Below are 13,404 nucleotides of genomic sequence, written 5' to 3'. Positions count from 1 at the left end.
AGACTTAGGGCAAGTTATATTAAGTGAAGCTGAATCGAGATGGATGTCGAACATCTTTGGCCAGCTTTACTAAGTTGAGTTCAATGGAGCATCTTGGGTATTCACCAAGTAACACTTGATGAGTACATCAACTACTTTTGAAGCTACCTCAACTTACTTCACAAGCTGAGTTGAAGTGGTAACTAGGTTGATGAATCGAGATAATAAAGGTCTACAATTTGACCAAATAAACGTAAAGCCTAAGAAGATGAGCAAAGGAGACTCAAATGATCAATCTTATCCTAAACGTGTGCCATTTGACTGCAGCTTGCTGAGCTTTTTGGGGCATTTCATAATCAGAGGCTATGTTTTGCCTCTGCTTGAGGTTCTGATGTCAGCTACATCGCCTCCCTTGCTTTTATGTGAAGCCCCAGGTATTGGGTTGGGGTATGAGATGAGTTTTGTTAATTCCACCATCTTTGAAAACCATTTGTAAAACAACGTCAGCGTCCCGGTCTGTCACTGGGAGATGCTGTTGAGTTGTGAATTCATTTGTAGCTTTGTAGACAAAACATCCTCGGGGAAATGTCAGTTGATATATGACTTGTTTCGATGTATGTCCAAGGAGGGGCAGTAAAACCAGACATGTCCTAACAGTTTTCAGCTGTATTGCCATATGTCATGTCTTATCTGTATTGTGATCCCTCCGTAGGAAGATAGAACATTATAACAGATAAGAAGCTGTAGAATTCTACTTTAAAAAGCAAAATGTCAGTGATAACTTTCAGTATATGCAACATAACGTGTTGTTTTTTTACAGTAGACATTAAGAGGAACTCACAACTGGTACAGAAGGAAAAGTGGGCACTGTTGAGACTGTTTGGGTAACCTTGACTTGATTGCGGTGAGAGTGATGTAGATAACTCGGTGGCTTGGACATCTCGAAGGTGGGGAGGATGGATTGTTTCCCATTGGATCATTAAAAATGTTGGTAAATTAGAATAGAATATGTTCTAGAATGTTTGATCCTGAGAATATGCCTATTTACCCTGAGCTTGAAAAAAAAAGCCCTGCTGCATTTATTCTGTACAATTCTGGGTACCATTATTCTTGAGACTAAGGAAACATTTTAGACCCTGAACTGTCCATCTTTCATACAATAATGGCGGCTGGATCCTAGCACATGACACGTGACTGTTTGCAGAAGGTGACAGCCTAGCAATTAACAAGTTCACTTTGGTATTGGAAAAAAAAATGAGATTAGACCCTTATCTTGTAGCAGGGAGTGTTCTAGGGCTGAACCTATTTACAAGGTGCTATAATTATTTTTTTCTTCATTATCAGTTTTTTTGCAGTTAGTTCTCATTTTGGTTTCCCTCCCCCCCCAGAAAATTTATGAAATGCATGAGCTAAGCTTATCAGACATTGATGTCCATTGTCTAATGATTGTATCCATTTCTTGATGATAACCAACATTTAAGGCTATACATTGTCTTGTATTTCAATTTTAAATTATAGGACGTGTTTATGTATAAGGGTGGCCAGAAATCTGGAAACGCCTTGATTAGCACCAAAAAGACTGGGTATGGCGGCTTGTATCTGGGCCTCTGTGACAATCTTCTTGATTTTTTGCTGCGAAAGTTCCATCTTTTTCCTGGCTACCCCAACATCTTTTCCCTCAAGCCTGCTCCTAGCCGCGCTCATGTGCGACTAGCCCCCGTTTCCCTTGGGGGGGGCTCTGATGCCACCCAGCTCTCATAAGTCACCATACCCAGAAAATCCACACATACCTTCATGCGAATAAGCTGGGAAAGTGTTGATTGTAGTAATTACATGGCTTGTGTTATTCCAATGAAATCTGTATCACTGTTTTAATCTCTAGTTTGTCCCATGGGCAATAATAGATCATCAAACGCAAGTCAGAGCAAGAGCGGACCTTATCTATAAAGACATCGAGAGAGAGAAGTAGCAGTTGACAGAATGATTAAAAACTGAACAATTCTACAAGCTCTTCACAGATAGAAATCTATCCTTTCACAGATAGACAGACACATTGCTATGACTAAGGACAAGTCAGCATGGACATTGGAATTCGGTTTTGCAAGGACTGTTTTACTGGAAACGCTGTTGTTAAACATTAATGTAAGGCCAGCATGATAGGGAGTGACGGTGTCCTTCTGACAGCCTTACTAAAGGAGGATACATAGTAACCTGACTTTAAGATACATTTTTCTAAAAATAATTTAAAAAAAAGAACTCGTCCAACAATCCTTGCCACTGGTTGGGTGTTTGAATCAGCCAATCAGCGGCAGTCTCCCATCTGTAGAGTCAGACTGAAATATGTCACATGCCAGGAGAAAGGTTAAGATGTATAGTTTTTTTTTTTTTTAACAACATTTTATTGGGGGTTGGCACCAAATATTCCACATTCTGCATCGTACAAGACATTCTTTTATACCGTATTGCAAACACAGCAGCCAGCGTTATGACTGGATCCCCTCCCAGCAGATCCTGCTTAATAGACATTTTTATCTCAATAATGCCTCTGTGTATGTTTTCGAGGTTGGGTTTAATAAAAAATAATGGATTTAGAGGTGTCCTTGGCTTAACCAAACAGAAAACTTAGTTTGACAATACTGGTCCTTGAAAACATGCTTGGATATACCTTTAAATACACCGACAACTGCTTAAACACCACACACAACTGCAACCATTCATCTGCATCACTTGTTGTTATTACAGGGCTATACAGTCATAAGCCGGGGATGGAACTCCTAATTTTAACCTTGTAATTGAGTCAGAGCCCCTGATATAGCTGGCGATTCTATGAGCAAAAACTCTCAAGAGCTCACAGTAAACAGTTGGGAAAACGTCAGCCTCTTCTCATTCATAGCCCGTGAGTAAACACTAGTAAAATAGGCATTCAAATCGACGCATAATGCGTGTCCTCACATACCCTTTACTTATTTGAATGACATCAGGACAGGATGCTACTCATTTCCCTTGCATAAATGAGCTTCAACCCCCCTCCAAGACATGGATGAATCCTATTAGAAATTCTGCATGGACCTCACCATTCAATGTTGTTATTGAAATGCCACCAAGCACAAGCTGGGGCAAACATTAAGAGGTGGTTTATTTCAAAATATGGTGGCTGTAGTCACCCAAAGTCACAACTAGGGTTTTTGGCATCTGGGGTAGGATTGGTGGTCCAGCCCGGTGTGAATGGTAAACAGTATTCTTGAAGCATGGCACAGGGGCATTCCTGCTGGGCATCTCATGCACCCACCTCAACTTGCTGTGCCTGGTGCAGCTGCCCATGTTGGCCCGTGGAGGTTAAGACCCTGACACACAACCATGTAGTGCATGCTACAAGCCTAAGGACGCCCATAAGGCCAGGTGTACTAAGTAGAATTCTACTTTGCCTTATGGCAAAATCAGACCTGTAATGGCTACAATAGCTGTAGCTGCCAAGAATCTCAAATGTAACTGTAGAGCCCTGATGCCCTGGTTTAGCTCTCTCTTTTTGAAGAAATGCCCCGTTGATTGGGACTGCCAGCACCTTGTGCGTGCGCTGTGGCCGAATCAATCCCTGAGCTTGTGGAGATAAGTAAAGAAAGGGCATTCCTTTGGCACAACGCCATATGATATTAACTTATCATGCATGTAATGTGGACTGAGCATGATGCACGCATACGCAATAATAATACACTCTTATCTTCACCATCACGCTGCAATTAATCCTAACAAATCCAGATCTGAACGTATTCCAGGATCAACCGTCTCTCTCTTTCTCTCTCTCTCGCTTGGGAAGGTTACTTTAAAGAACATGAACTTAAATCACACGAGCGAGGAGAGGCATGAGCCGTGCGTAAGAATGCACGCTAACCTTTAACAAAGGAAGTCCTCTAAATTTAGCTTATGAAATCTAATCAGCACAAGCACCGCCTGTTAACAAAACATTATGGGGCTTATTTACTAAACTATAAGTTCCAGGTGACTTGGGGTAATATGAAACATTTACCACCCCAGCCACAGAAATGGCTCGGGGTGGTAAATGTATACGTATTTTGGTGCAAAGTTTGAATGATGAATGAATCAGATCAGCATGGATATTCTAGACCGCTTGTCAAACATAAAAAGACTAAAAGCAATTCTGCCCCAAATGATAAACGTGAAGCAATCATCTTGGAATGTTCATTTTTATTTCTTCACTTTGCCCTGAATATCTATCAAGCGTTCCGTTGTTTCTTCATATCTTGTGCTTTATCATTCCTTACCTTATGCAATTGTGAAAAGGTAAAGAATGAGGAGGGTCTTCTCAAACTATTGACTGTATTATAGGTTAACACCATCAATTCTCTGTTTAGAACATGGAACCCAAGTTTGTTTGTTGTTTTAATTAGAACTCAATATGAAAAAATAAACAAAAAATATGTGGAGCATACCATTTTGCCAATAGGACTTTTCGGGTCATTGTCGCATTGGCCTAGATGTTCTCAGGTGGTTAAGAGAAGTCTCTCTAGTGAGAGAACGTTCTCCGGGTTCTGCAATTATTATCGTCTGCCCTAGGATATTTCTCATTTACATACAAAGCTTTAAAGAATGATGCAGGAACCGGAGAACCGTCATTGATAAAACCTCTTACCTTAGTGCATCTAGGCCATGTTCGAGTTGGTGACAACATGGCTAGTTTTTTGGTGCTCAGAGTTCAATGAAAGAAAATAACAAATGCATGGAAATCAGAAATGCTTTATTGAGTCAGTTGAGAACCGGCAAACCAATGCTTTAGACCAGGGGTCCTCAAACTGCGGCCCTCCAGCTGCTGCAGGACTACATCTCCCATAATGCTCCTTCAGCTAAGGGGCTGGCTGAGGAGCATGGGAGATGTAGTCCTGCAGCAGCTGGAGGGCCGCAGTTTGAGGACCCCTGCTTTAGACTGTCTACATTAGCTGTCTCTATAAAGAAGTGTCTGATTTATGAGAATGCTCTTCACCCTGGTATATTTCATATTTTAGTTGGTATTCTTCGGCTTTACATATTTAAAGTAAATTCTGATTTTTCCATTACAATTGTTTACCCTTTTCCTATGCAACATAAAAAATACATATCCGAGAGCTAACTTCTGTTTCCTCCAAATACATTTATTGTGGTTTTAAGTCGAGCCAAGATTTTCAGCGTATTACATTCTCAAATATTTTTTTTTAATTCATCTTCTCTTCAATTTCCTGGACGCTGGAAGAGACGACTTTCCCGTCGACCACCTCTTCGACAATTGTCTTGACTTTTCTCGTTTTTGTTGGATCTGAAAAAGATATTGATTGTAATGGTAAATTTTACGACTACTTCCACTGAGTCCCATGATGTCACAAGGCTCCATGCTTGTGTAATATCCCAATATATCTCATTTTACCCACCAGTTCTCTTATATTCTTCATTCTATTACCTATAATCCTACTTCCATACTCTCCTCTAAATACTCCTTCTCCCTCCCCATGCATTATATCTACTTTCTGTGTAATGTCTCATCTTCCATGCGTCCACCAAAATCTTCCATTACCTTTTACCCTTGGAGGCAGGCAAAGTGTTTATACAAGGATACCAATTCAACTACAAAACGTGTAGCTATCTAGCCTTATTTTCCATATTCATGCTATTCTATAAATACCCGGTATACACAAAATATTCTATTTACCGTCGATCTTATCTACTATACCCTCGTTTTCACCAAGCCTTTAATTAACTTACCTTTCTTGGAATCTACTGATGATGCCTGTGACTTTATTTGCTGGATTTGTCTGTAAATCCCAAAGAAAAAAGTTTTGTTTCAATACATTGTTGGTTTAATAATGTGCATTATATCCCATAAACAATGGTAAATTTACATTGGCCACAACTGTCTAGGACCCAAAAAGTCATTATAGAGTAGAAAGCCTATTAGGGCAGTATATTCAGAATTATAATTAGCTGCATTTTATTGTAGATTTTAACAATACATTAAATAGCATGTTTTTGTGATTGCTCCTTTTTGTCTTTTTGTACATTGCAGTTGTAGAAATATATTTGTTAGGATTAGGTTATTTTTTATGACATTACCCAAGCTCTCCTTCCAGCAGACGTCTGTAAGTCTCGATTTCCATCTCCAGCCTGGTCTTGATGTCCAGCAGCCTCTTATACTCTGAGCTCTGTCTTTCCATGTCTATTCTGACCTGTTGTAGCTGTTCTTCAATGCTGGAGATCTGTGTCTGGATATGGCTTAGCTGTACACAATAACGGCCTTCTGTCTCTGCCAAGGTTCCTTCAAGGGAGTTTTTCTAAATTCAAAATTGATGCACAAATCAGACTTTTGGACAGCCTACCGATATCACGAGACCGCCCACCGACGTCAGCGGGACCACCAGCTGACGTCAGTGGGCAGTCCTGAGCGCATCCCGCAAGGGAAGGCTCCGGGTAGCCGGAGCTCAGAGGTTCCCAGGTACGATCCAAGACTTCTGTAAATTACATTTCTAGATGATTAGGGAACTCTTGGTGAAAACTGTTAAACCATTAAGAAGAAAGAAAAAAGTAGAATAGGATAATTATTGTGTCGCTTACCATGGAAATCTGAGCCTGCAACTCAATCTCTAGGCTCTGCAGGGTGCGTTTGAGATCGGAGATCTCTGAACGGCTAGACTGAACTTCTTGAACACCTACAGAAATCTCCTTTTTCAGCTCACTGCTCTATAACATCAGCAAGAAGAATGAATACAGAAATAGTGAGTCAATGTCATATAGACAAGCGAATGGAACAAAATACAGAATTGAGGAAAGGCAGTTCAATGGGGTTGGGTCTAACCTACCTTCTTCAGGAACCATTCTTCAGCTTCTTTGCGGTTCTTCTCGGCCAGGCCCTCATACTCTGCTCTCATGTTGTTTAGAAGCACGGTGAGATCAACTGCTGGAGCTGCATCCATCTCAACACTGACTTGGCCAGTGCTGCCTTTAAAGGAATTCATCTCCTAACAATGCAGAAAAGCATAGGAGATGGCGTTACCCCAATTACTTATTGTAAAGTTAGTAGCGGAAGCATTGTCCTCAACTTACTCATGCCAATGCGTTTAAGATCTTTGGTCCCCTCATTTACTGGTCCCAGAGGACAACGTGATTATTAGTATTTTTATTACTATTATTATCCCTCACCGTGCTGAGAAAATTACACCTGTGAATACGTTCAAAATTCATTAGTGGGTCTCTTACCTCCAGATGGTTCTTCTTAAGGAAGGCCAGCTCTTCGCTAAGAGATTCCACTTGCAGCTCCAGGTCTGATCTAGCGAGGGTCAGTTCATCCAGGACACGGCGGAGGCCGTTGATGTCGGCCTCAACGTTCTGACGCATGGCAAGCTCGTTCTCATACCTGAAGTCGAAAAATGATGAAGGAGGAGCGGGTTAATCAGAATTACCAGGAAAAAGAAAATGTCCACTCGACTAGAATGTATTGTCTTCTTAATAAAATCTATTTTACAATAAATCTAAGAGGAAGGACAATTGCAGGTTGGTTTCAATATTGATATATTATTTATAAACGTTCTTTTCTGGTACTCACTTCATCCTGAAGTCATCAGCTGCCAACCTGGCATTGTCAATCTGCAAGACCACCCGTGCGTTGTCAGTGGAGCTAACAATGATCTGCAAGATACGATAGGTGACAAAATAGGTAAATAACCTCATTGACTGTAAGGTCAACAAGACTCAGTTGACCCTTTTGTACTTTTATATTAAAGTCATGAATTAAAGCGATTCCTCAGCCCTTTTCCAGTAAAGTGCTGTAACAAGCTTTCCATGGACCCACCAAAATACTTCCAGAGATACATGTCTTAGAGGCAAAGAAATACTACTTTGTACTAATTTTATTAATTTCCCTTCAGTCGCGGAGCATAAAAATTTGTTTCCAAACATTCGAAATTCAACGACACTTATAATCTGTTCTAATTATCCTAAATTGTTGCATATTACGCAATATTATCTTCTGAATTAAAAGAATATACACTAAAAACATTGTGATAATGCATTTTAACGCAATTATTTTAAAAATATACAATTGTACAATAAAGAAAATAACTAGCCATCCTTCAACATAGGTTGACGTAAGCGATTATAGAGACGCTCATTAAGAAAGACGCATGTCTGTCAGACGGCGCCTTTAGGCATAAATGTCTACAGAGAACATAAGCCCTGGTTAAGTTCAAGGAATAAATAGAGCGCAATACCTCTTAGCTGAACCTATGTACATGTTTATCCATTAATCAACCACTAAATATTGGAAAGCTTAGTATGTGTAACCCGCGGGGGAGATGGAACAAAGACGTCATGGATAAATTAGGAAGCAGCATTAAATATTAAGAGCTTTGATCAAATATGTTGAATGAAGCATGTTTTAGAGTGATACATGTCAGGACAAAGGGTTCGTTAGCGGATTTAAGGCTTTGAGTGTGGATGATTTTACAGCAGGGGGTTCATGGCAGAGACTCCAGACACTAACTCATAAATGTGAACCATAACATGAGCCTGGTCTACTTTATTTAGTAAAATTAGAGAAAGCAAGTCTTGGGTTTGAGCGTTGTCTGGTTTGAGAACTTTAACAAAGCTTGAATGGTTCTATCAATAATTGATACTGAGGATAAGACCCATCCTGAGCAGAAATGGCCAGCTTTTAAGTCTCCCAAGATCTTGAATATTGATGATCCTCCGTATCATTAATTCCAACCTTTTATGGAGTAGTAGAGTAGTTGACCATGGAGTGGTCAAAGACACGTTTACTATGCCATTTCAGCTCCTTGTTGTAAAGCCCCACGTTGCGTTAATATACATTTTTCAGAAAAGCATATGTTTTGCCTACATTCATATTGCTCAAAATATTGGTTGCATCATTCCCTAATGTAATACAAGTACAATTATTATTGTTGAAAACATGTATGCATTTCACTTTATGGTGTTTTTCCCTATATTCTTGGTGTCTCTGTATTACCTTTAGGTCCTATCTTTTTACACTTCCTATCACCAGTTATACCTTTGAAGGTGACCTTTTCTCATTCATCCCTTCAGGCCTTTGTGTCCTTTATGTAGCATCTCTCACCGATCCGCCCCCTCTACTTTTCATTCCTATCCATTCATCTTCTATAATTTTACCTTTCCTTTCCCATGCTCCTATTCTTTCCTCATGGTTCCTGCCTATACATAGACTACCATCTCCCTTCATCTTACTCTCCTCCATGCCATGTTTCCATCTATTTTAATTTATTACCAAAAGGAGTAGACTAGATTAATTTGAACTTGAAGACATTTCAACAATATTGGCTTGAATGAATAAAATTATCATTTTATAATATTTTAATAGTTATTCTGAATGAAATAAGTAGAATTTACTGATAATGGGACAGGTAATAATAAGACAGAAAGTATGTACATCTAGAAAATATGTTTGCACCAATTCCCATTTTGTCACTTGCCTTGTTCTTTAGATCTTCAATAATCTGGTAGTACTTGGTGTAATCCCGGCTTTGACTATTGTTGAGCGCACTTTGACTTTCATACCATTCCCTTATTTTCTTCTCCAGATCGCTGTTGGCCAGTTCCAATGCCCGAACCTTTTCAAGATAGCTGGCCAGACGGTCGTTCAGGTTCTGCATGGTGTGCTTCTCCCCTCCAGCGAGAAGGCCATCACTCCCACCAAAGCCAGAGCTTCCATAGTTGAAGTTGGCAATTTGGGTTGAGAAACCTCCACCCAAACCAGAGCTGGACAGGGAGCCACTGCTGAAACCTCCGTAGGTGCTGTTACGGCCACTGCTCTGACGCGTCTGGATGGTTTGTTTGGTCTGGAGGCTGCTGGAGTAAGACATGATTCCGAACAAGATCCTCCAGCAAAGTTGATGTGAAATATGTTTCTTCCAGACACCTCAGTGTCACGTCAATATCGTAAGGGAGGGAGAAGATGTGTTAAGAACCTCGCAGTGACACCTTTATAGTCCTAGAGTGGGTGGGTCCAGGGGCGTAATTTCAATGTAAAAATTCCACCTTTCCCACTTAAGTGTTTTTTTCTCTTGTTTGTCTGTCTATATGCTTGTTGTGCCTACATGCGTGGATAACAGATGTAACATGCATCCCTTCCTGTTACATGCCTGGGGCGTTTTTGGTACATTACAATAGGAGAGGGGCGTAGAAATATCTGCCTTTTGTGAGAACGCTTTTCCTGTTGTAGTCATCGGACTAAATATTCCTGTCTTTCATTGCCATAAAACATCGTGCAGCGCCTGAAGGAGGGAGTATTGGAAATGTTCTTGAGTGACTTGGTACACAAGAATTAAGACAAATTGTTGGCTAGGCTATAAAATGCAGAGGAACGCAAACCTCCCTCCTCTAGAATAAGCTCTCTCTATTTAAACGTCTCTTTCTTAGAAAGAATCATTGATTTGAGATAAAACTATCATCTTTACTGTACTGTGCATCGTTCAATATTTGCTTACCGTAAACATTTTGAGTGTGAAAGTGATGCTATTGGTGAATAGGAAGCCGTATGAAATAATCATGTTTTCGAACTAAATTCTATACATGTATTAAATAGTATTGGTTTACCCATTTCTCTGTCTATTAATAGCTTTCCGTGTACGCTGTTACTCTTTTAGTGAGGTCTGCTAAACTCCTTTGGTATTTTCTTTTTTCTTTTTTTTCTTTGTTCTTTCATTAGAAACACTCCATACGTACTTTCAAAAGGCATACTAGGGGTTATATTTTATTTCCTTTAGTATTTTTTTAAAAAATACTACGATTTAGGATTTTTTCTTTTCATTTTCTTGAAAAAGTCTCCGGAACGTGCGTAGAAAAACAACAACTTTGCTGAACACACAAGGATTATCTCTGGCCCTTCAAGGGTGTTTGCCTGTGAATAGGGGATCATTTCATCAAATACAAAACTGGTTTTCTGGCAGTCGGATAAAAAAAACAGCAAAAAACATTGGGCCTCTCCCCACGCAATGATAAATCATCAGTCATGGATGCGTTTGGGGAGACGCATACCAAGCGTGTAAGGTGTTCAGCAATGCAGCCCCCACCCAAAGCAAGATCATAATCGTTATCCGTCCCGTGAAGAAATCTCATTTCACAATTGGAGATCACAGGAGCGCATGTAAGAGAAAAGAGCGATGATGCGTAAAAGGAACGGCAGATTCATATTGTCCTAACCGCGCCCTGGCTGCACTCGTTAGGATTACTGTCACATTAACAAAATGCACATTCAACCGGTGCACAAAATAGTACTATTTAATAACATGTAATCGCCGAGATAAAATGTGTATTGTAAAACGCAGACATCACTTTTTTTAATACCTTTTGATATATTTGAAGAGAATTGGAAAAATAATCAGTGGGTGCGGCCATTTTGATTTTACAGCTAAGCGGCACTGAATTTTATTATTCGATATTTTTGTAACAGCCGTAAATATTCACGTATGAGATGGGTCACGCTGGGATAACGATTGTGCAACCGGTGTCTGACACAGGGATGTGAGACAGGATCATGGCGTGCGCCGTGCCCTCCCACCATTTTAATGCAGACAGGAAGAATGGACGTCGGGATCAGAAATCCTTTGGCCGGCTGGTTGCCGGAGCAACCGAGGCCTGTACCTTCATCGTCACGGACCTTAGCATTAAAGAGAAGAAAATAGTGACAACATTATGTGAAATTCTTCCACTCTTCGAAAATAATTCTGTCTGTACGGTGTTGTCTTTGGTACCTAAAGTGGGTAGAAAACTGGAATTACAAGAGGTAATAATTCAGATTTTTAACTCTTAAGGACAATGGGCGGTCCCTAAACCCATTGAAAACTATTCATTTTGAGCCTGTACATGTACGGGCTTTGTCATTAAGGGGTTAATGGAGTGGGGATGGTTAATCTGCACTTTTAAATAGAAGAAAAAAAATGTCTACGTGTTTTTTTTCCGTTGGTCTGTGTTGAGTGTATTTGCATTCTCTGCACAAAGCAAACATTGGGATTCTGTACCAAGCCGACGACACGGAGACAGCTCACAGACCAGCCTTCTCACCAGACGCGGTCCCGGCCGTTGCCTTGTGTTCGGTATTGTTGGCAATGCCGTTGTTTACAATTCGGAGGTGCAACCAGCTGGCTTCTGTGGCAGCAAATGATTTTTTTTGCTCTTCGAGTAGCCTTTTCAGATAAACACAACTCTGATTGGCTTAAAGACGCAAGAAGCTAATACTAAAATATCTTCCAGGGCCTACTATTAGAAGTCCTCCTCCTGAAAGCCCTGGCTAGGCCTTTTCTAGAGAAAACCCAGACACAGTGGAATGTGTCTTGGGCAATTACTATCCAAATGGGACTTGAAAATGGCCCTCATTCAGTCATAAAGGTAGTCTGAACAGAGCCCCATAAGGGCGAAGGTTAAGTAGCATGTGCATCAATGGAACAGGTGCTCGTGGTTTGTTTTTCGCAGTTGTTGCCTGTTTTAACTCTTATTTTAACTGCCAATTGTTAATTGCACGTTACGTACATACCTTTCGAATTCCCAGTTACAAATAACGATCCGTACTGTAATATAGCTGTCACAGCTAAGAATATGGTGGAGAGTCGTAGGCATCCGTGAAGAACGGGATAAGACCTCAACTTCAATCTTTCAGTTTTTGTTTAGACCTATTTATTTAACGCTAAGCAACATCCATTGCTTATTGAACAAGTCCACGTAATAAGACATCGATACCGAAACGCTCCCCGTTTTTGTCCCAATCATGAGGTCTCAGGGTGAAGGGGTATATTCTGAGGGTCACGCAGTCTGGATCTGATTCCTTTCTATTCTAAACTACTGTGGTCTCCCAACTGGTGCTTTTCCCACCAGTCTCATACCCAAGAAACAAAGACAGATAGGGCAGGGCAAAATGAAGATAACCTCGATCAATTATCTACATGAAATTGCATTTATTTATAGAGTGCGAGATTCCATGGTGCTATTACAATAGGCGGAGAGTAAAAATTAACAATAACATTAAAACTGACTATACACAATTTGACAATACATGTTTAACACATGTTGAGACACACTTGTATAGAAGGAGAAGAAGGCCCTGTTCTTGAGAGTTTACCATCTATTAGACTCTTCTTTCACAGTAATAATGCCAAAACACTAGGTTCCTGAAGACAGGAGAAATAAGGACTGGGAGGAATAGGCTAACGACGAGTGTGAGATACCGTTTAGACCAGAACTTGGCAGAAAATGGGTGGAGCTTATGTCTTCATATATAAAAAAGGGCATATGATGTCATACCAAGAGCCTCCAGATATCTGAGATACACCGATGCCACAGTGTCTTTATGTTCTTATTTTCTTTATTTTTCTGTATTTATTTGTTTATGTTTTTATGTGTTCCTTTTAATTTCATCTG

The 13,404-nt window shown here is 40.2% G+C and overlaps 1 protein-coding gene across 1 annotated transcript; it reads right to left on the bottom strand.

Annotated features, from left to right (window-relative positions):
- Positions 1-4,991: 4,991 nt before the first annotated feature.
- LOC128471033 (keratin, type I cytoskeletal 12-like) lies at positions 4,992-9,957 on the bottom strand. Its single transcript, XM_053452878.1, has 8 exons — positions 9,465-9,957; positions 7,562-7,644; positions 7,216-7,372; positions 6,819-6,977; positions 6,574-6,699; positions 6,076-6,293; positions 5,728-5,777; positions 4,992-5,284 (listed from the first exon to the last, which is right to left on the bottom strand). Exons 1-8 carry the CDS (start codon positions 9,852-9,854, stop codon positions 5,184-5,186), a joined length of 1,284 nt encoding a protein of 427 aa, XP_053308853.1. The 5' UTR covers positions 9,855-9,957; the 3' UTR covers positions 4,992-5,183.
- Between the last annotated feature and the right edge of the window lie 3,447 nt (positions 9,958-13,404).

Source organism: Spea bombifrons, chromosome 13 (assembly GCF_027358695.1).
Source record: "Spea bombifrons isolate aSpeBom1 chromosome 13, aSpeBom1.2.pri, whole genome shotgun sequence".
Lineage (NCBI taxonomy): Eukaryota > Metazoa > Chordata > Amphibia > Anura > Pelobatidae > Spea > Spea bombifrons.
The sequence above is the reverse complement of the archived record's forward strand: the minus strand, read 5'-3'. Positions and strand labels throughout refer to the sequence as shown.